Here is a 24,202-nt window from a genome sequence, read left to right on the forward strand (position 1 = left end):
GCTCAAGCGCTCACTTACGAGCCAAACCTCGTGTGACACTTCGCTGGTGGAGGCGCAGGCCCGAGCTCGCTCTATAAAAGGCAAATTTCACCCAGGCCCTCCCTGTTCAATCTCCTCCGATGGCTCCCCCTGCCTGAGACCAAGTCTAAGCTTTTCAGAATAACTCACACTCTTCTCTGAGCTAACGGAGACCCGCCTCTAAGCTCAGCTTCTACTTCGCTGAGATACTATCCTGTGCCTCAGCTTCCTGGAGTGTAATGTGGGGATAGTCCTAATTACCTATCCCGCAGGGTTGGTGTAAGAGTTAAGTGAGATTACTGTGGAAAGTGCAGAAACGTGCATGTGGGCTGGACCATCTACTCAGGTCGACCAGGGGCTCCCCTTGTCCTGCATCAAGTTACTGATCGCCTCTTTCATGCAGATTTGGGGCCTGAACAGCACAAAGGCTGAGACAAGCGTTTGGGCCCCAGAGTCTTCCAAAAAGGACAAGCCCAGAGTGCCTGCGTCCTGGGCACAGTCGGTGCTAACTGGCAGCGGCCGGCAGCAGTCACAGATTACTAATGACTAACTGTGTGTCTCCCCCCCAGCTCCCTCCTCAGTGACCATTAGCCCATTCTCATCCGTGCCTGCGGCCCAAGTTGTCTGAACACATTTCATTTCCCACTGAGGAAGGCTGCCATCCATCTAGAGAGAGGCTGAAAATAAAAAGAACTCAGAAGGGTGACTTGCCATGCTTTGCCCACAGAGGCTCCCCAACTGCACCCAAGATAATCAGCTACCACCTGCTATGGGGTGCTTCCCCCCTAGCACCAGGCTGATGGCTGGAAGAAGCACAAGAATATCGTACAAGCCCGCCCCTGCAGGCTACAACCCTTTTGTGGTTTATCTTCCACAACCTCTCTCTCACCAGCAGTCCCTGCGGCACAAAAAAGCTGCAAACGACCTGTCAGGCTAAATGTCACTGTGTCTCCATCCCCATTCTCCAATGGGCAGTGGCAGGGATGCTAATGATAATGATAGGCAGAAAAAGGGACAATGTAAAGCTGGGACACAGGCTGCAAAATACCCCGTTTGCCCAAGTAATATAAACAAAGAATTTGGATCAAATGATGAACGCTTAAAACGTGCCAGAGGCCAGTTACAGTTTCCTGATTGCATGAGTCAAAAGAGATCTAGGCCAAAGGGATTGTATCAAATTTTAAGCCTTAAAAAGCATCAAGAGAAAGTCAATCCCAGGGGCGCCTAGGTGGCTCAGTCGTTAAGCGTCTGCCTTCAGCTCAGGTCATGATCCCAGGGCCCTGGGATCGAGCCCCACATCGGGCTCCCTGCGCCGCGGGAAGCCTGCTTCTCCCTCTCCCACTTCCCCTGCTTGTGTTCCCTCTCTCGCTGTGTCTCCCTCTGTCAAATAAATAAATAAAATTTAAAAAAAAGAAAGAAAAAGAAAGTCAATCCCTGATCCACATTGTACATTCTGAAGTGCCCAGGAGCTGGGGGGCGCCTGGCTGGCACAGCTGGTGGAACGTGGGACTCTTGTTCTTGGGGTCGTGAGTTCCAGCCCCACACTGGACAAAGAGATTACTTAAAAATAAAACATAAAAAAAAAAAAAAAGTGCCCAGGAGCACAACCAACGGTGGACGGGACAAGTGCTCACTGTGCAGAACCATCCCCTGATGTTTAAAGGAACACCCCTGCTTCCCACCCCCCCAGGGCCCCTGTCAGCCTAAATGCCAGCAGCAGCATCTCCAGTCACTGTACTGACCCAAAAAGACCCCCACGTGGCTTCCAAAGCCCTGATCGAAAACCACTGGACCCGGCTCTTGACCAGAATGTCATGAATCCAAATGGAGGAGCAAGATCAAGGAGAGACAGATAGACAGAAAACAAAATGGCAGAGCCACGAATACCCAGGTGCCATGACAACAGCCCAATGACCGTTCTGCTTGCACTGCTCTGAGCAACGGGGACAAATCACAAAAACAACGCCACTAACCATTAAGGTCAGACCAAACTGTACAATTACTTTGCTTTTTTTTTTTTTAAAGATTTTATGTATTTATTTTGAGAGAGAAAGAGAGAGCGAACATGAGCAGAGGGCAGAGACAGAGGGAAAGGGAGAAGCTGACTCCCTGCTGAGCAGGGAGCCTGACATGGGGCTCGATTCCAGAACCCCGAGATCATGACCTGAGCTGAAGGCAGACACTTAAGTGACTGAGCCACCCAGGCGCCCCAATTTACTTTGCTTTTTTTTTTTAAAGATTTTATTTATTTGACAGAGAGAGACACAGTGAGAGAGGGAACACAAGCAGGGGGAGTGGCAGAGGGAAAAGCAGGCTTCCCGCTGAGGAGGGAGCCTGATGTGGGACTCGATCCCAGGACCCCGGCATCATGATCTGAGCCTAAGGCAGACGCTTAACGACTGAGCCACCCAGGTGCCCTTACTTTGCTTTTAAAAACAAAACTAGAGGAGCGCCTGGGTGGCTCCGTAGGTTAGGTGGCTGCCTTCGGCTCGGGTCATGATCCCGGGGTCCTGGGATCGAGCCCCGCATTGGGCTCCCTGCTCAGCAGAGAGCCTGCTGCTCCCTTTCCCTCTGCCTGCCGCTCTGCCTACTTGTGCTATCTCTCTGTCAAATAAATAAATAAATAATATCTTTAAAAAAATAAAAATAAAAACAAAACTACAAGGGGGTATATATATTGGATGAGGTGGGGGAGGGGTGGAGATGAAGGAAAGAAGATTAATAAAATGTTGGTAAGTGTCAAAGCTGGGTGTTGGGAAAAAGAAGTCCATCACACTATTTTTTCTACTTTTGGGTGTTTGAAACCTTCAATAACAAAGGAAGGTTTTTTATAAACAAATTAATAATAAATAAAAATGTAAAAGCTCCTACTAGCTCTCCCCGCCACACACACACCCCGCTCTTGGCCATGGCCTCCTGAAGGACAGAAAGGGAGCTGAGAAAGGCTGTCAGGCAGATGGTCTCCCTGGCTCTGACGCCATGAATAATTATTAAGACAGCGGTAACCACCTGGGCAGGATCCAAAACCAGGCCTTCTGCCCAGTCTGAATGAACTTCTGTTTTCCCTTGGCATCTGTCCTCTGTGCAGAGGAACGCTGCAATTTCTCATCCCGTCCTCTTTACTGCAAACTCTGCAGTGTTGCCAGGCACCACGGGCGGGTGAAAGCCCCCACTTCCTGACACCACGCTGCATGGCCCGTCACCGTTTCTGTGCAGTAGACTTGGGCAGCTTGTCCTGAATGAGTCCACAGCACCACCCGGGAACGAAGAGGCAGCTGCAGACTCCCATCACCAGAGAAGGCCCCAAATGATGGATAAGCACTTATGAAGATGACGGACAAAACCAACCCAAGATCTGGGCCCTTCCAGTTGCCTGTTGTAAGCCCAGACAGCCCCCACCCTCCAAGAAGGTGGAGAATCAGAAGAAAAATGAATTAAAAGGCATGGTCCCTGTAGAAGAACAGGTTCAGACACATGAAACTGCAGCAAACAGTCATGACAAATCTATAATTAAGTGTGTAATTAATTATGTGGCGTGGAATTTAGCGAGTGAGGTCCCTGAAAACTAACTGAAGCAGGTTTCTGGAAAGAGCTGAGGCCTGAAGCAGGTGAAGTATTGAGACGGGTCCAAGGAAGAAAGGAAGATATCCCAACAAGTTAGGGAAGGCAAGCAAACATGGCTAAGAGGCCAGAACTACTAAGGGGTGAAGGAGACTGAGATGAGCAGATGAGTCTAGAAGCTGTGTGCTAAGAAGTGGTGGCAAATGGGGTTGGGTACAGAGAGTCAGAAAAACAATGGTGGGCCTTAAAAACCAGGCAGAAGAATCTTCAACAGCTGAGTGAAAAGAAGCATGGACTTGGCGTCAAGTCTACCTGGCAGTACACACCACAGCCAACCATGTGCACCTTGGACACAAGCTTCTCACTTCACTCTGGGCTTCAGTTTCTTCATCAAAATGCAAAGGCTATGTCTCAGGTAGGAAATAGGGAGCCACTGATGGTTTCTGAGCAGAAGGGGGACAGCAGAAATGCTGAGTGCAGATTCACATGGAGGGTGAATGGAGGGTCAGACCCGGAGGGAAGAAGAACAGCTCACGTCTTCTGGGGTGATGAGAGCCTGCGCCCCTGGTGTCAGGCGAGACTCCTACCTCCACCACTGCCCACCTGGATGGTCCTGAGCAAGTGCGTTGAGCCGTCAGAGTGCCCGTGGATGCAGTGAGGTGACTTCCCTAGCCCAATACGCAGCACCAAGTAGACAACAAGGGCTAGTTTCCTTCCACCCTCTGAGAGCAGAAAGACATTAGGAAAGAAGAATCAACAGCAGCTGGTGAATGGCAAGGGATGGCAGAAAGGGGACACAGAGGAGTTCAGAGAGGCTCTGAGGATTCCAGCCCATGCAGCCAAAGGATAAATAGCATGAGCACCAGAGACAGTGAAGTAAAGGGAGTTATCTGGTTTGAAGGGAGAACTAATAGGCTCCTATTTTGAAAAGACAGGACAGCCAAGAAACGTGGAAGGCATAATTTAAAAGGCAAAACCTGAGCTCAGAAGCACGATACACTTAGGGGTAACCAGAATAGGTTGAGAATGGATGTGCTCCCCAATGAAGAGCGAATTTCAAGCAAGATGAACAGACGGCCCAGACCGTGTCTTCGAGAACCACCAGAGTTGGCCGGTCAGAAGAAGAAAACACAGCGAACAGCAAGAGGCACAAGGAGGGGAAGAAGGCATAAACCATGTGCATGTGCTGCCACAGGTCAGAGAAGCCAAGAAAAGAAAACTGTGGGAATGAGGACGCGGACAGTGGTCTCCAAAGCGGCACCCGGGAAAGAGAGGCTAAAGCGAAGACTATTTGTGTCACAATAAGAAAGCCAGTGGGGTCTTCCACCAGTGTTCTCTCAGTATGTTGGAAGAAGTCACATCCAAAGGTGAAACAGGTAGGAGCTCAGAAGAAATGGAGGCCGCAGCACTGGCCCCCTCGATGAAGAAGACAGGACAACGGCGGACGCAGAAAGAAGCAAGGTCGTTTAAGCGCAAAAGGGAAGCTTGAGGCAGAGATGATAAAGTCCCAGAAAGCGCCTTCGCTCTTATTCTCTGGGAAGATGTGAAGCGGCTCCAGCAAACTGAAACAACTCGAAAGAGAAAAACCTGATGCTGGAGGGGCAAAGAACAGAACAGAGAGAGACGCTGAAAGAGAAACAGTCCAAAGGAAACAAAAGAGCATTTGGAGCATTTAGCTTGAGGAATAAAACCTCTTAACTACGGCAATGCTCTGCTCACAGGAAGGCAGCAGCTCTTCCCAGTTGCTTAACTGGGAGCTCAGGCCTACGTGGAAAATCCTGGTTCCAGCTCAGGCCTGCCGCCCTGGAACATTTTTTCAGCACAAAGCTGGAGCCCTGGTTGGGGGCTGTTGTTCAGTGCAGTGGGGTTCAGGCACCACGGGGAAGGAAGATTTCTGCTAGCGATCACCAGCAAGAATGATTATTCTAGACACAGCTTTGGGGTGCAGTTAAAGTCTTGTTTCCAAGACGGTTAGGTTTTACTAACCGTCTCCAAGTAGATTTTATAGCTCCCCTGAGCAGGATGTAATCACTTTAAAGAAATCAAACCAGACTGTGGGTTTGAAGACAGGCATTAGCTCCTCCTGGAGACATGTCGGTTGGCAGAGCTGCTGGAAGGATCCAGGACATCTGTGTAGCTGTCAGGGAAATGACTGTAATGCCCGTGCAAACTGAAAACAGCTTCAGACCACGACAGAGAGAGAGGCTTGCGTAACAGGAGGAGGATGGGCTTTAAGAACAAAAATCAAATTACTAAGGAAAACAAGCTTTACCGCGCTGGGAAAAAATAACCCCAGTTATTATGATGTTGTGTGGGGTTTGTATGGGTGTGTGTTGTGGGTTTGTTTGGTTTTTTGTTTTTTGTTTTTTAAGTCAGAAACAGGAAGTTCAAAACTGAAATTTTTCCGAAATTCATTACTGCCACCCTGAATTAGATCCCCTTGGGCAAGTGTGTAGACGAAAGTGTGTAGTCTCAAAGACTAAAATGTGCATTCACAATCCTCAAGCAGGGCCTCCACATGAAAACTGCACGGGAATAAGGAGGAACATCTCAAAGCAAAGCCTGGAACATCCCTTCATACTTTCTAAGCATCAGAAAGCTGTTGCCTATTGAATATACAGAGTCTGAATCCATACCTCTCTCTCTCCTGAAAACAAATTCTATTCAATACTCAACACAAACACATCCTTTGTGTCTACCATGTGCCAGGCTCTCCTATAGTTTCTCCTGGGGGCTACAGGAAACAAGACAGGACTACCTGTCCTTGTGGGGCCCACAGATTGCTTTGGGTTCTCGGGATGATATTCACATGGCAGACCTAAAATAGCAGGATCAAAATGTATCTCTTTATCTGTTCAGCCTCAGTTTCATTTCAGCAAAACCTCTTGTTATTCCATCAGACCGAGTAAGTCATCTGCTTCTGCGAATTCACGGTACAAGAGACAAGCATGCCACACAGAGTGCCCATGAACTCCAAGGACAGCAAGGATTATCGAGGAAAGGGCGGCTACTAGGTGCACCTGTAATAAGAACCAATCCAGGCATGTGGACAGGGATCCAGGAAGGTTTCCCTAAGAAAATAACTCTGAGGCTGGGAACTGAGGAAAGTTGTTAGTAAGGTGAAGTGAGAAAGGAATATTCTAGTACAAGCCCACCCATTAACAGCCTATGAACAATCACATTCCCATCAGATGTCTAACAGGCAGTTCAAACTTTAACATGTCCAAAATAAAGTTGACCACCTGCCCCCAAACCTGTTCCTCCCAGTCTCCCTATCTCAGTAAACTGTGACTCCATCCTACCAATTGCTCAAGCCAAAACCTTTCACCATATCCTTGCCTCAGCTCTGTCGTACCACACAATCCATCAACTCTACCTTCAAAATATCTCAAGAACCCAACCGCCCCCACTGCTGCCACCCTGAACAAAACCACTGCCATTTCTCTGCTCGGATTACTATGATTTGCCTCTTTGCTGGTCTCCCCGCTTCTATCTACCCCTTACAGAGGGTGTCATGTGGTAGCCAGAGTGATTACATCCCTCCTATGCTCAGAACCCTGCACAGACTTCCTATCTTTCTCCAAGTGAAAGCCAATGACCTTACACTGTAAATATTATAATACTTGGAAGAGAGTACAAATGCCCTATAAATGCAGCCATGCAATATGCACCTCACCAGGATGCACAAGGGCTGAGTTCAGGTTTCAAGTAAGGCACATCGCAGGCACAAAATCCTAAGATCATAACCTGCCTTTTCATTTATGTAGTGAGTATCTCATTTTAGCAGAACTTCATTACAACAAATCTAGAACTATTATCCACCTCTTCATGTTTATAAGCAGGGACATGCAGGAGATACAAGATGTTTACACAGATCAAAAATGGGCAGTCTCTAGAAAAAAATCAGACTTGGGGTCACAACGTCTTCACCCTACAACATACCCTAGAAGAAGATCAACAACATGAATTTATTTTAGAAGCAAAGGAGAAAAGACTCAAAGAGCTTCACAAGAGACTTTGTATTTAAGATGTGACAAACGCAGAAGTAATTTGTAAGTGTCTTCTGGGGTAACATACCTGAAAGGACACACAGAGTCTACAGATAACCAAGAGTCGGGCATAGAGACAAACAAAACACAGCTGTCAGAGTTAAGTTAGGAAAGGCACTGCAACTTAGATCTCTGATTCACTTTTAAAGACCATCAGAACACGTGGTAAGAAGGAACTGATCCAAATTTATCACCTCCCAGGAAACAACTAAAGTATGATCGCTAAAATAATAATGCCTTGCTGCTGGGATCAAACTTCAGTTTCAGAGGATTTAGATTATACTGAGTCTCTGCTTTCACATATCTAATTTTTTCTATAACGGTTTGGTTCTGTTCTTAGCCATATTCCCTTGGCCCCAACCTTAAAGGGCAATTTTTTTTAATTAACTGGATTTGATAAGCAGGTACCTAAGAGATCCTGAAAGCAGACCATCAGCTATTTAGATCTAGCTTTGGTTATCAGATTTAACGTTAGTAACTGTGATTTAGTGAATGACAACTTATCACATCAGACTGACCTCTACGGAGAAAAGACATGATCTTGTTTTTTCCATTTCCCCCAAAAGCCAACTCAATCCCCCTCGCCTTTGTTGTTAATGATGTATAAAAGATGACCTGAATTTGAAATGTCACAGAGTGAAACCATCAAGTTAGCATTTAGAATCAACCTTCTTTTTCCAAGGCCAGAAAAGTCAGGCTATGGGTTGTTCTAAGTTCACATCTTGACCCTACCAACAGGATCGTGAAGAACACCCTTACTGCCATAAGCTCTCTGGGAAGGTCTGACTTGGTTTCCCTAAGCACTGCCTAAGTGAACTTAGTGTTCAAAAACCCACCCCTACGACAGACACCCACCTCACTGCTGTCATTTTTTTGAAAGTTCACAGTCACTAAAGAAAAAGTGGTGTGTATGAATGATTGCCTCGGCTACCATTTTAAAACAAAGTAGAAGATGAACATGGATCTAGATTATAAAATAGCTATTTCTTATCTTTACTAAGAAGGTTTGACATCTTTCAATTTTAATTAAAAATGGTATTTTTCAGACTTTAAATATACTAACCAAAATCGTGTACAATAACATAATAAAAACTAAAGATGAGTAACAACCGTTGTGTTTTTTAAAGTGAAATATTTAAAAATGTTACTATTAACAACAGTCAGCAAAAATAGGAAAAGATGCATGCACAAGGCTCCTCACTGTACTCTCTGTGATACACTGAAACTATCCAAATGCCCATCAACAGGCTGAAGGAACGATGGTACATCCACATAATGGAGCATACGCAGTAAAACTGAATGAAGACCATCTCTAGATAATACTGTGGAGTGATCTCCAGGACAGTGACAACAGCAAGGCTGGAAAAAATGTGTAAAGTTACGCTGTTTATCTACGAAAGAGAGGGGATATGGAAATATATACATATTTGCTTATACTTTAAAATGCAACGATAAACTACAACTTTTTAAAAAATGGCTACACATATAGGGAGAAACAGGACCGGGCAGAAGGGAGATTTCTCGGAATATACTTTTTAGGATCAAAAGCAACATTTCATATAATTATAAATAAAATTTCTAAAATCCAAACCTAATATGAAACCCATAACCTAATTATATATCCGGTGAGTTTACAACCACACAGAGAAGACTATTAGAAATGAGTTTAAAGCTTAGGAATGAGATCACCCATCTCTGAAGGATCTACCCTAAGAGATGTTGTTTCTGTTGCTCTTTAATGGAAAAAAATATTAAACTCTTTTTAGTAATCACAACCCAGCAAAATCTAGACCATAAGGAACTTTCAGGACAAAGGACCTGCTTTCTCCAACAACGACATCAACAAAAAAGAGGGTGCTATGGTCTGAATGTTTGTGTCCCCCCCAGAATTCATGTTGAATGAAATTCTTGCCCCCAAAGGTGACGATATTAAGAGGTGGGGTATCCTTATAAAAGAGACCCCACAGGGGCGCCTGGGTGGCTCAGTCAGTTGAGCGTCCAACTCTTGATTCAGCTCAGGTCATGATGTCAGGGTCATAGGATTAAGCTTAGGATTCTCTCTCTCCTCCCCCTCTGCCCCTTCCCCTGTGCCCCCGTTCCCTGCTCCCATGCGCACATGCACTCTCTTTCTCTAAAAAAAAAAGAGAGACAGACAGACCCCACAGTGCTCCCTCAACCCTTCTGCCATGTGAGCATACAAGAAGTCCACAACCCAGAAGAGGGCCTTCACCTGACCATGCTGGCACCCTGATCTCAGACCTCCAGAACCATGAGAAATACATTTCTGTTTATAAACTACCCAGGCTGTAGTATTTTGCTATACAGCAGCCTGAACACACCAAGACGAGGGAGAGGGAGAAGAAGGAGGGGGTAAGAAAGGATGGAAGCAAGCTAGAATATTAGGAGACAGAAGACTTTTAAAAGAGAGAGATGTGTGAAGCTTATCTGAATCATAATCCAACAAATTTTTTTAAAATTATAAAACAACTAGCAAAATATAGTGATCTTTGATGATCTTATTTTTTCTAGATGTGGAACAGTATTTTGATTCATTTAAGAATTCCATAAACACTGAAGTACTTATGAATAAAACAATAATAATGACAAAGTTGATAATGATGCATGGGGGTTCTTTATACAAATCTATTTATATACTACATTCAAAATTTTTTCTTAATCAAGTAGGAAAAAGCACTTCTCGATGCACACAAACTGCGTGTGTGTGTGCTCGTGCACACATGGCAATCAGGAAAATGTGAACAGTGAATGACATCCATTAATGTTAAGGAATTATTGTTAATAGCTTTAGGTATAAGAATGATATTCTGGTTAATATCTTTTGTTTTGTTTTTTTTTAAAGATTTTATTTATTTGACAGAGACACAGCGAGAGAGGGAACACAAGCAAGGGGAGTGGGAGAGGGAGAAGCAGGCTTCCCACGGAGCAGGGAGCCCGATGCAGGGCTCGATCCAGGACCTTGGGATCATGACCCAAACCAAAGGCAGATGTTTAACGACTGAGCCACCCAAGTGCCCCTGGTTAAAATCTTTTGAAACAAAATAGTTATAGATGAAAAAAACACCCGGAATTTGCTTCAAGATAAGCCAAGGCTGGGGACACCTGGGTGGCTCAGTCAGTGGAGCATCCGACTCCTGGTTTTGGCTCAGGTCATGATCTCAGGGTTGTGGGGTCCCACCCCATGTAGGGCTCCACGCTCAGTGAGGAATCTGCTTGAGATTCTCTCTCCCTCTCTCTTTGCCCCTCCCCCCGCTCTCGCTTGCTCTCTCTCTAAAAATGAATAAATAAAATCTTTAATAATAAAAAAAAAAAGATAAGCCAAGGCTGGGAGAATTAGTGGGGAGTAATTAAAAAAGACTGGCCAGGGACGCCTGGGTGGCTCAGTCGGTTAAGCATCTGCCTTCAGCTCAGGTCATGATCCCAGGATCCTGGGATCGAGTCCCACATCGGGCTCCCTGCTCAGCAGGGAGTCTGCTTCTCCCTCTGCCTGCGCTCCCCCTGCTTATGCGCGCTCTCTCTCTCTCTCTCTGACAAATAAATAAATAAAATCTTTTTAAAAATAAATAAGTTCGACTGGCCATATATCAACAATTGTTAATGCTCGGTGACAGACACATTGTTATGATTATGCTCTTCTCTCTGCTTTTGTATATACTTGAAATTCTGCATAATAAAAAGTTTTGAACAATAGGTTCTCCTGACTCCCGTAAGAGCCCTGAGCGTCTGTCCATCAGCAAAAGAACAGTCCGCCCCTGTGCTGAATCCACAGAGGAAGATCAGGCAGCAACCAACAGAACAAACTATGGGCACACATGGCAACCTGGACAAACATCTCGGACGGCAGGTAGAGCAGAGGCGGCCAAACAGAAGGGCACGCGCGGCTCCATGTATACGAGCTTCCCGAGGCAGCAGCAACCCCCCCACCCCCAGGAAACCCCCAGGAGCGCAGCCTGGACCAGAAATGCATGCGCACAGGCTCGCAGCAGCATGACCCACAGCGTCCAGACCGTGGACGCCACCCAGCTGTGCGGAGGCACGGACGCACGGACGCACGACGCGCTGTTCTTTAACCTTCAGGGAATGAAGCCCAGGCGCGCCAGGACATGGGTGACCCCCGAGGGCGTTATGATCTGCCAAGAGGCCAGTCACAAAAGGACAAGTCCTGTAGGATCCACTCTCAGGACATCCTGCAGCGATTCGACGCGCAGAGACAGAGCCGCTGGGCCCGGGAGCCGCTGGGGACGGAGTTCCGGTGTGGGACGATGGAAATGTTCTGGAGGGGAAGGGTGGCGACAGCTGCTGGACACCGAAAATGTACTCAATCCCCTGAACCGAATGCTTAGAAATGTGATGTGAAAAGATGTGAAATTTTGTTTTCTGTATTTTACCACGATTTGAAAGGAAGGAGAACTAACGCTGAGTGGAGGAAAGCCATCGGCGGTTACCCGACAGGGGTGGAGACAGGGAAGGCATACCTGGGAAGGAACCTTCCAGAATGACAGCAACGCGATGCCCGAGGGCTGGGGTAGTGGGTACACAGATGGGACACCTGTGTCAGAAGCCAATGAGCAGAACTCTTCAAATGGCTGTACTGTGGGGCACCTGGGTGGCTCAGTTGGTTAAGTGTTTGCTAAGAGTCTGCCTTCAGCTAAGGTCATGATCCCGGGGTGGTGGGATCGAGTCCTGCATCAGGATCCCTGCTCAGCAGGGAGCCTGCTTCTCCCTCTCCCTCTGCTCCTTCCCATTGCTCATTCTCTCTCTCTCAAATAAATAAAATCTTTAAAAAAAAATTTTTTTTAAATACGTTCTCCAAATTTTAATGTAAGGTTTGTAAAATTTCTGTACTTATCCATCCTACCTCATGAGGCTTTATGAAGACTACATGAAATGAATGAAATAAAGTGAATATAATTAAAATGAATAGAAATGCTGCCCTTTATTTTCTCCACTGGTGGAACAGAATGAAAAGAGTACTGAGCTTGAGGTTTAAAAATCCCGACTCATTATGTTGAGCATCACTTTCTTGGTGATACCCTTTATCACTGTCTTCCCTCTCTCGACTAGAAGCTCCTTAAAGACAGAAACCCTGTTTATCTTGTTCGCCACCGTGTCCTCGGTGATTAACCCCAAGCCTGGTATGAACGAATAAACCTGAGCTCAAGTTCCTGTTCAGCAATGTGGAGCGAGGACTATGACTGCTCTATTCTGCACCCAACCTCAATGCTGCAGTGTAATCAGTATTTGTGGTATAGAGGCTGGACAGTTTACTTAACCTCCCCAAGCCTCAGCTTTCTCCTCTATAAAGTGGAAATAATGTCTTTCTCAACAAGTTGATCTGACCTACTGTGGTTTTAAGGACTTCATGTGGCCATTCATTCATTCGTCCCACAAATATTTATGAATTCTAAAGTCCTATAGAAAGTATGGAATAATCTATCGTTCCCATAAACAGAATAGTAATAATAAAATGACACAAACATTAGCTAAATGTAAATACCCATTCAACAAATATTTATGGAGTTTCTACTGTGTACTAGGCAATGTGCCACGTGCTAGGGGCAACTATGAAGGTAAGTATGATTCAATCCTTGTTTTTGAAGAAGTTTTCAGTCCAATGGATGAGAAGAGAGAGAACAACATTACAATACGAATTGGTAAGTGACATACCAGAGTGAAACAGAAACACAGCACATTCCCTCTGGAGACATTCTCCCACCCAAGTTGGTTTCAGGAAAGAAATCAGTTCACTTAACTTCCCAAAGTTATAAATGTCAACTCCCAAATTAAAACCGCCATGAGGTATTTCACTTTTACTTATTCACTGCAATAAGGCTATAGATTCTTTCTAAAGAAGCCAGCCAATGCTGGAAATCTTCCAAAGGAATTAGATCCTTTTGTTTTTCTGGGTTTTTGCCAGCAGTCCAAACCAAAAGAGGCAAATGGAGCTATTGGCTCATCCATTTAATATTAACTGCCAACTCCCTTATCCCAGAACACAATGCCCTTCTATTTCAAAGAAGCCCCCTCAGCAACTTGTTCCATGTCAATCAATGGCTGAATTAAGAAAGAACACAGATTCGAGTCTTTCAGATCCAATTCCAAATACAGGGCCAACTTTTCCCTCATTAAAAATAGGATTTAATAACTCGTGTAAAAAATTTTTTTAATAACTTACCTCAAATTCTTCCCAAAAGCCTTGTTTGACTTTATCTGTGGTCTCAGCTAATTTGCTTAGTTCTCGAACCCGGCTTTCTATTTCAGCAGCATTGATACGTGTTGTGTTGAGGGGCTAATCAAATTCAGCAGTTGGTGTGAAATGAAGAAAGTATTACAAAAAAAAAGGGTTAATGCAAAAAAAAAAAAAAGTTCCACATTGATAATTCGTAAGGCAAGGACAGGAAATTCAAAGGACACAGTAATTCACAATAAAAGTTTTCAAATACAGTTTCACTTTCTTTTCTATTTTGTGAGGAAATATATCTTTCTTCAATCTCCAAACACACTTTACTCTGGTAATATAAATTCAAACCTATTTCTCTTTATAAATAGACCACAACATTATTTAGAGAGATGATATAATATCTGCTACTAGGTAAACTTTGAAATAGCAATAACTCCAAAGTGAGTGAGCGTAATAGCCCAAAGATAACCAAAGGTAGATCTAGATTGCAAACTTGGTAAAAGCTTGCTTTAAAAACTCTGTGAGGCCTTTTAGACATACACATGGAGATAATCATGGAAATGATGCAATATCTGGAATTTGTTTCCAAATACCACAGGAGAAGGGCAGTGAGCACAGTAACAATGAAACAAGACTTGGTAAGCGGATCACAACTGAAGCTGGGTAATGGGTGTTTGAAGGTTCTTGAGACTATTCTACTACTCTATATTTGGAATATTCTATATTAGGATTTTTTAAAACTTTATAAGGAGATGGAGCTTTAGCTTTCCAATATGCTCACCTGCTTGAGTTGTAGTACTGTGCCCAATGTTTCCACCATGGGATTCTTCTTGTAATGCTCCACAAGATCTGTCAAAGAGTCAAACCGTTCTCCTCCACCAACATCGTATTTCAGCTCCTTTTAAGACAAAACAAAACAAAAACAAAAACAAAAATCCTGCTTATTACCTTTATGCTAAATTACTGTTTTTCCCAACTGAAGTACAGAGACCGATTCTCCCCCTAAGATCAAAGAGCTGTAGGAGCAGAAAGGAGAGGAAGCGAGGACGATGAACCCGAAAGGCTGGCCCGATGTGAAAGAGCTGACTGTGAGGTGTGAGAAGCTCTAAGGAAGTATCTCTCAGCAACCAGGGAACAAAAAATTGTCCCCTTCATAAGTTAACTACGTAGTTAAAGAAATGAAAAACAGTATTCTTTACTATTTACTTACACATATAGGCTAAGGAACTACACAGCATGCTGCTGAAGAGAAGGTAAGTAACAATTTCTCTCTGAAATACAACAAGCTCCAAGGCTGGGTAGGCAGCACTGAAGGCCAACATACATGTCTCTACTTTCCTCTTCTAATGAAAATTTAAAAGGGAAATTATAAACAGAGGCCAGGAAATTTCTTCTGACAAAAAGTTCAAAATAGGCTATTTCAGGGAAACGACAGGAAAAGATGTTATTATTATTAAGAAAATACAATACCCTAGAAATTATATATGAAGATATTTGGGTACAATCTTTTATTTAAAAATAAAACAGAGGGGTGCCTGGGTGGCTCAGTTGGTTAAGCATCTGCCTTCAGCTCAGGTCATGATCCCAGGGTCCTGGGATCAAGCCCCACATCGGGCTCCCTGCTCGGCGGGAAGCCTGCTTCTCCCTCTCCCACTCCCCTGCTTGTGTGTTCCCTCTTTCGCTGTGTCTCTCTCTGTCAAATAAATAAATAAAATCTTAAAATAAAATAAAATAAAACAGTGATGGAAGGGTGGGGAAGAAGCACTTTCAGAATGACAAAGTAAGGACCTCTGAAAATCCATTCTTTCACAGAAGCAACAAAAACACTAGTAGAGACGCTATGCCTGGGTTGGCTCGGTCAGTTAATTTGGGGAAAAAAAACTTCCCACTTAAACTGGGGAGAAAGAAAAACAAGCTTTAGGGATGCCTGGGTGGCTCACTTGGTTAAGTATCTGCCTTTGGCTCAAGTCATGATCCCAGGGTCCTGGGATCGAGTCCTGTGTGAGACGGGTCCCACTCAGCAGGGAGTCTGCTTCTCTCTCTGCCTCTCCCTCTGCTGCTCCCCCTGCTTGTGAGCGCGCACTCTCCCTCTCTCTGACAAATAAACAAAAAAAATTCTTAAAAAAAAAAAAACACTAGTAAAAATTGTCATCAAATTTTTCAGAACTCTGGAAATTAACCAAGAACTTGCAACAGTCCAAGGAACATTCAGTCAAGAAAAATGACTGAATCTTGGTAAGCAGCAAACCGTGGCATTTTAACTTGCCCTATATTCCCAAGTATCTCTCTCTAGCTCTTCTGTAGCCTTGAAAACAAACAGCCTCATAACCACGGTAGCTGTGAAAGCCAGCAACCTAGCACACCTAGAGGGCACAGAATGAATTTGGGAGCTCTCGAGAGACCTATCCCCAGAGAATAATCCCTGTGGGCAAACCTTGTTTTATTGCACTTTGCTTTCCTGAACTTGGCAGATAAATATTTTTAACAAATTAAAGGTTTGTGGCAACCCTGCATCAAGCAAGTCTATTGGCAGCCATTTTCCCAACAGTATTTGTTCACTTTGTGTCCCTGTGTCACATTTTGGTAATTCTTTCAGTATTTCAAACTTTTTAATTATTATTATTATATTTGTATAATAATACATATATACTAATAATATATATATGTAATATATATACTGTGATCAGTATTATGACTCACTGAAAGCTCAGATGATGGTTTGTACTTTTTAGCAATAAAGTATTTTTTATTTAAGGTATGTTGTCCAAAAAAAAAAAAGTGTATCATCTATTGTTTTTCAGACATAATGCTTGCACACTTAATAAACTACAGTGTAGTACAGCATAAACATAACTTTTATATGCACTGGGAAACAAAAAAAATTAATTTGACTTGCTTTACTGCAGTATTCATTCTACTGCAGTGGTCTGGAATTGAACCCATAATATCTCTGAGATATACCTATATTTGACCTATTTAGCAGCTCCCTGGAAAAGTCCTGTTTTCAGAACTTATGTTTATTTGACCTGACTTAGAGCTCACTCAGCCCTGTCTTCAGGGGATCTGCCCAAAACAATCAGCAGCAACTGCTTAATATCACAGCAGCCTGCAGCAGCAATACCAGTTAAGGCAAATAAGAGACTGACCAAAATGAAAAAAGGAAAATCTAGGCAATGTCCACAGAAGGCTTGGAAAACCTCTAACATAGAGCGACAAACCAAGAAACAGACTCTTAATTATAGAACAAACTAACGGTTATCAGAGAGGAGGCAGGTGGTAGGATGGGGAAAATAGGTGACATGGATAAAGGAGTGCACTTGTTGTGATGAGCACTGGTTTTTATATAGACAAGTCGAATCACAATATTGTACACGTGAAACTAATATTACACTATATGTTAACTAGCTGGTTATTTAAATTAAAAGTTAAAAAAAAACTAACATATTCTTGAGAAGCTAGAAGGCTTTGTGTATGTGCAGGGCTGTGTAAAGTCCGGGGAGGACCCAAGAAAAACCTAATCTTCACCTCTAGCTGACCTTGAAGTTCTGCACAAACAGAAAGTGAAGGCTAAGGCAAAGTTGTAATCTGCCAGAGCCCTGAAACCGTGCCCTAACACACACACACACACACACACACACACACACACACACACAGCCCCCTTGGCAAAAGTTGGGAGACTTAATGGTTCACGGCATTTAAGGAAATCCCTGTCCAATCATTAACTGACCACTAAGCTAACCAAGCAAAGACTTGTGGCTACACATGGCAAAGAATAAAGGAAAGTCACCAAACATAGAGCAATGTAATAACTACAGCAACAATAAAAAGTAGCAACAACCCTAGAAAAGATGGCATCTGATTTCCAGAATCACATCATATTATTTAAAATGTCTAGTCTCCAACAAAAAAATTAGGAAACATGCACAGAAACAGGAAAGTATGGACCAAACATAGGGGGGAAAAGCACTCAATAGAAACTGTCCTTGAGACGAACCATGAGAGACGATGGACTCTGAAAAACAAACTGAGGGTTCTAGAGGGGAGGGGGGTGGGGGGATGGGTTAGCCTGGTGATGGGTACTAAAGAGGGCACGTTCTGCGTGGAGCACCGGGTGTTATGCACAAACAATGAATCATGGAACACTACATCAAAAACTAATGATGTAATGTATGGTGATTAACATAACAATAAAAAATAAAAATAAATTTAAAAAAAAGAAACTGTCCTTGAGAAAGCCCAGATAAAGACTTGAAATCAGCTAGTATAAATATGTTCAAAGAACTAAAGGAAACTGTACTTTATAAATTAAAAGAAAATATGAGGATGCTATCTCACCAGAAAGTATCACAAAAATCTGTACACAAATGTTCATAGCAGCATTATTCATAATAGCCAAAATGCCCACAAATTTTTTAATGGATAACAAAATGTACTCTAGCCATACAATGGAATATTTGACAATAGTTTGTTGACACACACCACAATATGGATAAACCTTGAAGACATTATGCAAAGTAAAAGAAACTAGACGCAAAAGCCACAGATTATATGATTCTATCTATATGAAACATCCAAAACTGGCAAATCCATAAAAACAAAAAGTAGATTAGTGGATGCCGAGAGCTGGAGGGAGGGGAAATAATGGGGAGCGACTGGTAATGGACAGAGGGTTTCTTTTTGGGGTGCTGAAAATGTTCTGGAATTAGTGTCGTTAGTTGCATAATATGTGCATATACCAAAAACCTGTCCACTTTAAAAAGGTGAACTGTATGGTCTGTGAATCGTACCTCAATAAAGCTGGGGTCTTTTAATATATATTTAATTTAAAAACTGAAGAAATACGTGAATAGACAGTTTCTTTTTAGGAAAGTTTGACATAGTTGACCAAGAATCAATCTCCTTAGTCCTGTCACCACATTAAAAACAAGAAATAGGGGCGCCTGGGTGGCTCAGTCGTTAAGCGTCTGCCTTCGGCTCAGGTCATGATCCCAGGGTCCTGGGATCGAGCCCCACATCAGGATCCCTGCTCGTCAGGAGGCCTGCTTCTCCCTCTCCCACTCCCCCTGCTTGTGTTCCCTCTATCACTGTGTCTCTCTCTGTCAAATACATAAATAAAATCTTTAAAAATAAATAAATAAAAATAAAAATAAAAACAAGAAATAGTGAGTTCAGGGGCACCTGGTTGGTTCAGCTGAGGGAGCACGTGATTCTTCACCTCAGGGTTGTAAGTTTGAGCCCCATGTTATGTGTAAAGATTACTTAAAAATAAAATCCAAGAAATAAAGGAAGGAAGGAAGGAAGGAAGGAAGGAAGGAAGGAAGGAAGGAAGGAAGGAAGGCAGAAAGAAAGAAAGAGTGAGTTCAATTCTCCTAGCCTTGACGCAGGAACTCTAATATGAAGGCAAATGCAGGCACAGGCCAGACTGTGACAATCCTAAGGAGGAGCTGAGGCCATCACTTCAGAAACAGGGAGACTGAGGCCGACTCTAGCAAAAACAGATCAGGTGCTCCAGGGCAAAAGGTGATGTGCTGAGGCATGACTTAATCTGCCAGCAATAGACTGGAAAGAAATAATTTAATAAAGTTCTGAAATGATGAAACCATTGTAATAAATAATATTCTAAAAACATAAAAGCCTGTGACTGAGCAAAGAAAAATCTGACTTTGGAAGTGATGTCCGTCTTCCTCCAGCAGAAGAATCACCCGAAGATGACATTTTGCCGGACCGGTAGTTCAAATGGGACTTTACCTGACAGCGGATCATGACGTGGGTCACTTTAGACTTGCCATCATTGCTCTCCCCTTTGTCGTCACCAGTTCGGACAGACAGAACAAAATCTCCGGGGTGGCTCTGGCTCTCTCGTACCAGAAAGCTACCGTGTTTTCCTTTCTCAGTTAGTAATTTCTCTGCTTCTTTCCCAGAGAGGTGTCCATGAAACCACCTAAATTTGTTTAAATGAAAATCATTTGAGTTCTGCCACGGGTTCACAGTATTCTTCCACAAAACTACCATAGCCAGCTCTCCCAAACACTATTAAGAAACAGACCCATTCCTCCAAGAAACTGGCCAATTCCACATGAGACAATTTGCATCCCAAGCAGGCAGGAAAAATGAGAAAGATGTTAAGAATAAGCATTAAACTTTTTAAATGAGCCCACAGTCATTTGTAAACAAATGCCCTCAATCTTTCCTATTTTCTTTTGTATCTCCCATCTTTTAAAAATGCACTTTGTCTTTTCTCCATGACCTACACCAAAAGGACCAACTACTTAATCACAGCCGTTTAAAGAAATTAAAATAGTGGTGCCTGGGTGGCTCAGTGGGTGAAGCATCTGCCTTCAGCTTGGGTCATGATCTGGGTGTCCTGGGATCAAGCCCCACGCTGGGCTCCCTGCTCAGTGGGGAGGAGTCTGCTTCTGCCCCTCCCCACTCCCCCACCCCTCCCATCCCCACTCATGCTCTCAAGTAAATAAAAAAAAACTTAAAAAAAAAAAAAAAGAGAAATTAAAACAGAAAGTCATGGTAGAGACAAAAAATCATATGAATGTTTCCCTTGCTTTGGGATGTGAATACTACATAAAAAAGGAAACTATAAATTAATTTAAGCATTCCAAATTTCTTAATATTTCCAACCAATACTTCAACAGCCTCCAAGTTTGCTGTCAATATCTTTGGACTGTATACTGGGTTATCATTTCAAGCTCTAAAGCATATAACATCTAGAGGAAGGGTGAGGGATTTTGCTAAAAATGTGAATTCCCATGCCTCCCAACCAGAGATAGCAATACACTAAGTTTGAAAGGAGCCCAGTAATCTGCACTTTTACCCAGCACTCCAGAGTCCTGATGCAGGTCATAAGAGGACAGACTCTGAGACAACATTACTCTAAGATACTATAAAAAACATTGTTAATGGGGCACCTGCCTGGCTTGGTCAGAAGCTCACGGTCATGAGTTCTAGCCCCACGCGGGGGAAGCGGGGGTAAGAAATTAAATAAATAAATAAATAAACCTTTAAAAAAATCTTAACACAGTTATATTACTAATGTGGCTTTTCCCCTCAGGATCTTGGTAAGAAAGCAAGCACTGTTGTGGCAGATAGCGCTAAAGGCTCATTGCTAGAGGAACATACTTTGAGTTATTTTTCATCCACCCTCAACTGAACAGAGTAAAATTTAGAAATAAACTGAGTTGCCTAACAGCCTTTTGCTTGAAGCTACAGTGGTAACTGGAGAAACAAATGATCCACCTGTAACAGCATTGACATAAAGGTGCAAGTTGAAGAAACCTATCTGAAGATATAAAATATACAAACCTAATTAAGAGACCTGGAATTTGTACTGAGTCAGAAAGGAGACTGGGAACGTAGAAAACCAATAAAATCAATAAAAATAAGTCAAGTCCTGGATTTCATCAGTTCCAACACAAGGGGAAGAAGATCTCTGAAATAATTTAATTCCCTCTAAGCAAGGTCATTCTCCACATTTGTGGATACAACATAAGAGAACTGGTGAAAAATCTGACCCTCCGCACTCTCTGCTTTTCAGCTTCTGAGCTTAAACTGACATCTGTTGGTGGCCTTGCTGAATAGCTGGTGGGAAGCTACTCCGGGACCTGCTGCTGAATGGGTGCCTCCATTAGTATTTGTTTTCTTCTCCTAACTCTCAGAGATTATCAGCTCAAGTTCAATAATCTTAAAACTACCGCATGTACCAAGTATATAAAGAAATTGCCTGAGACCTCTGCGAAATTAAGTGTAAGGAACACCAATCGAAGCTTTTACAAGAAAGGGGCACTCTTCAAATCATCTGATCCTATGATTCTGGTTTCAGTAAAACTGACGTTTAGTATAAAGATTACAGCCTGGGAAACAGGTAAAGCCAAAGCCCCATAATCCATTCGTAGAAGACCTACAGCATGGGACACATGCCCCACAGTCACTGACCTTTCAGAGGTAGGATCTGCACAGTTCAGAGGATATTTAAGCTCAATAACATCTCCATTCTTCTCTTTTAATTGCCCGTGATGTTCCATGTAATACTGGACCAACTCAGCCAAAGTGGCAAACTTCTCCCCTCCGTACAAGTCATAGTAATCACCAGTGTTCTGAATCTTGATGTGGGTGACAGCGCCATTTCTTCTAAAAGAGTCCATTAGGGGGAAAACAAAAACTAATAAAGAGCTATACTAGTAAAAATGGATGTCATATTCAATATCAGATTTCACCTAAACCTTGAAACACACCCAAGAGGCCAGTTTGCACTTCTCCTGTAACAAACGCAGTGAGTGAAAACCACACGGTCAACCATTTCAACACAAAGGGCTTTGTTTCTTGGCTCCTTTCCCTTCCACACCTTCTATTTTGGAAGTCTGACCTATCAAATTACATATATTAAGTGACAATAATTCTTCTCATCAGTAATTAATAGAGACACATATATTAAAGTTAAACATCACTCTATCTTCTAATCCAGTAAATCCATCCATAAGTGTTTTGTCCCCCCCAATGAAACTGTATAGCTACCCTAGGACTTGTATAAGAATATTCATTGCAGTTTTATTTGGAATAGAAAAATACTGGAAACTCAAACATTTATCACCAAAATGGATAAATAAATAGTTACATACCCATACCCTAGAACACTACACAGCAATTAAAAAAAAAACAAAACACTGATACATACAACTACATTGATGAACCGCAAAAATATTATGTTAAAGAGAAAGAGGCCAGGGGTGCCTGGCTGGCTCAGTCGGGAGAGAGTGTGATTCTTGGTTTTGGGGTTGTGAGTTCGAGGCCCACGTTGGGTGTACAGACTACTTAAAAATAAAATCTTTAAAAGAGAGAGAGAGAGAAAGAAGACAGACACAAATGAATATATACTGTATGACTTCATTTGTCAATGAAGTTGTAGAATAAGCAAATTTAGTCTATAGGGGTAGAAATGAGAATAGTGGTAGCTACTTAGAAGGAAGGAGATTAGAAAGGGGCACAAAAGAATCTTCTAGGGTGATGAAAATATTTTGACTACGGTGTTGGTTACATAAATACATACATTTGCCAAAATTCATGTCACTGTACACATAAGATACTGTATATAATCGCACCTTAAATAATCACTTTAAAAACACAGACAACTGACAGTTTCCAGCATAAGATGGCTAAAATGCTATCCCACTGAGTCAACATAACATTCACCAAAAGTTTCTATAACTTGGTATTTTAGTTAGCCCAGGCAGCCTGTGATTCCATTCAGTTTTCTGAACAAATGAATATATCACAAGGATACTCATTATAACCTTGGCGGGGGTAACACCCCCACAAGTGGCCAGGCACTTCCAAAATGATAACCATTGACCTATATGAACTTTTAGTCCACCCCTGTAGCATTACTGATGAAGCCTCTGGAAAATATAAACACATTTCTACCAAGAAAAAAGAATATGGGAACTAAAGAAAATAAGAAAAACTGTCCCATGTTTCTGACAATACCTGCTTCTAATTTTTGGTGACATTTTCCAATGGGTAAAAAGGGTCCTTCAGGTCACCTTGACCTTCAGTCAACTATATCTGACTCTACTTTAACGCCTGAGTTTCCCATTTCTAGCCTTTACTTAATGCCATAACACAAAGAAAGATATTTCAGGTATGAACTACATTAATATACAGCCACACAGATGGATCTCAAAAACATAATAGCGCATGAAAGAAACACAATGTAGAATGATATGCTCAGCATGTACCATTCATGAAAATTTAAGCACACACACAAGTAATACTATATATTATTCAAGATATAGACATACATACACATACAGATATTTTTCCACGTAATGTTACTTATCGTATCACTTAATGAATTAGAAGTACAACAAACTCACGAGAGTAGCTGCCAATGGGACAAAAGGAAGAACAGGATCAGGGGTGGTGAGGAAAGGGAAATTTTGTTTTATTTTATATTCTATTTTAAAGGAAAAAAATGACTGGCAGTAAATACAACATGGGTGATTGTACATGATTTTATGTATTTTTCTGTATTTTTTTCCTCAAAATTAAAAAGGGAGAGCGGGAGGAGGTGGGGGAAGAGAGGGAGGGGGATGTTCCTTGATGAGCTGAATATAAGGTAACATAATGATCGAATTTTAAGCATGAGCACATAATAAAAAGGTTAGATTGTCTGCACAGAACCAGAACGATAAACACATCATATACACATGCACACACGCACGCACAGAGGCACGTGCACATTTCTAACAGCGGCTATATCACATACGAAGAAACAGAAAAAGTGAAACTTGGCAGTGTTGGACAGCTGTCAAAAGCAGTGGTTCTAAGTTCACAAAAAAGATATACAAATGGCCTTTAAACACATTAA

At 42.6% G+C, this 24,202-nt stretch overlaps 1 protein-coding gene across 2 annotated transcripts in view; it reads right to left on the bottom strand.

The window, feature by feature from the left end:
• PTPN11 (protein tyrosine phosphatase non-receptor type 11) overlaps window positions 1-24,202 on the bottom strand; it is an 82,062-nt gene that overhangs the window by 31,050 nt on the left and 26,810 nt on the right. For both annotated transcript variants that reach the window (XM_073881101.1, XM_073881100.1), the window contains 4 exons: window positions 21,772-21,966; window positions 19,576-19,768; window positions 14,609-14,725; window positions 13,822-13,935 (listed from right to left, as the gene is read on the bottom strand). In XM_073881101.1, coding sequence (XP_073737202.1) covers window positions 13,822-13,935; window positions 14,609-14,725; window positions 19,576-19,768; window positions 21,772-21,966 — 619 coding nt within the window. The remainder of the gene's footprint in view (window positions 1-13,821; window positions 13,936-14,608; window positions 14,726-19,575; window positions 19,769-21,771; window positions 21,967-24,202) is intronic.

This window comes from Callorhinus ursinus, unplaced genomic scaffold, assembly GCF_003265705.2.
Source record: "Callorhinus ursinus isolate GAN/ISIS: 27379988/994484 unplaced genomic scaffold, GSC_fseal_2.0 scaffold41, whole genome shotgun sequence".
NCBI classification, from domain to species: domain Eukaryota; kingdom Metazoa; phylum Chordata; class Mammalia; order Carnivora; family Otariidae; genus Callorhinus; species Callorhinus ursinus.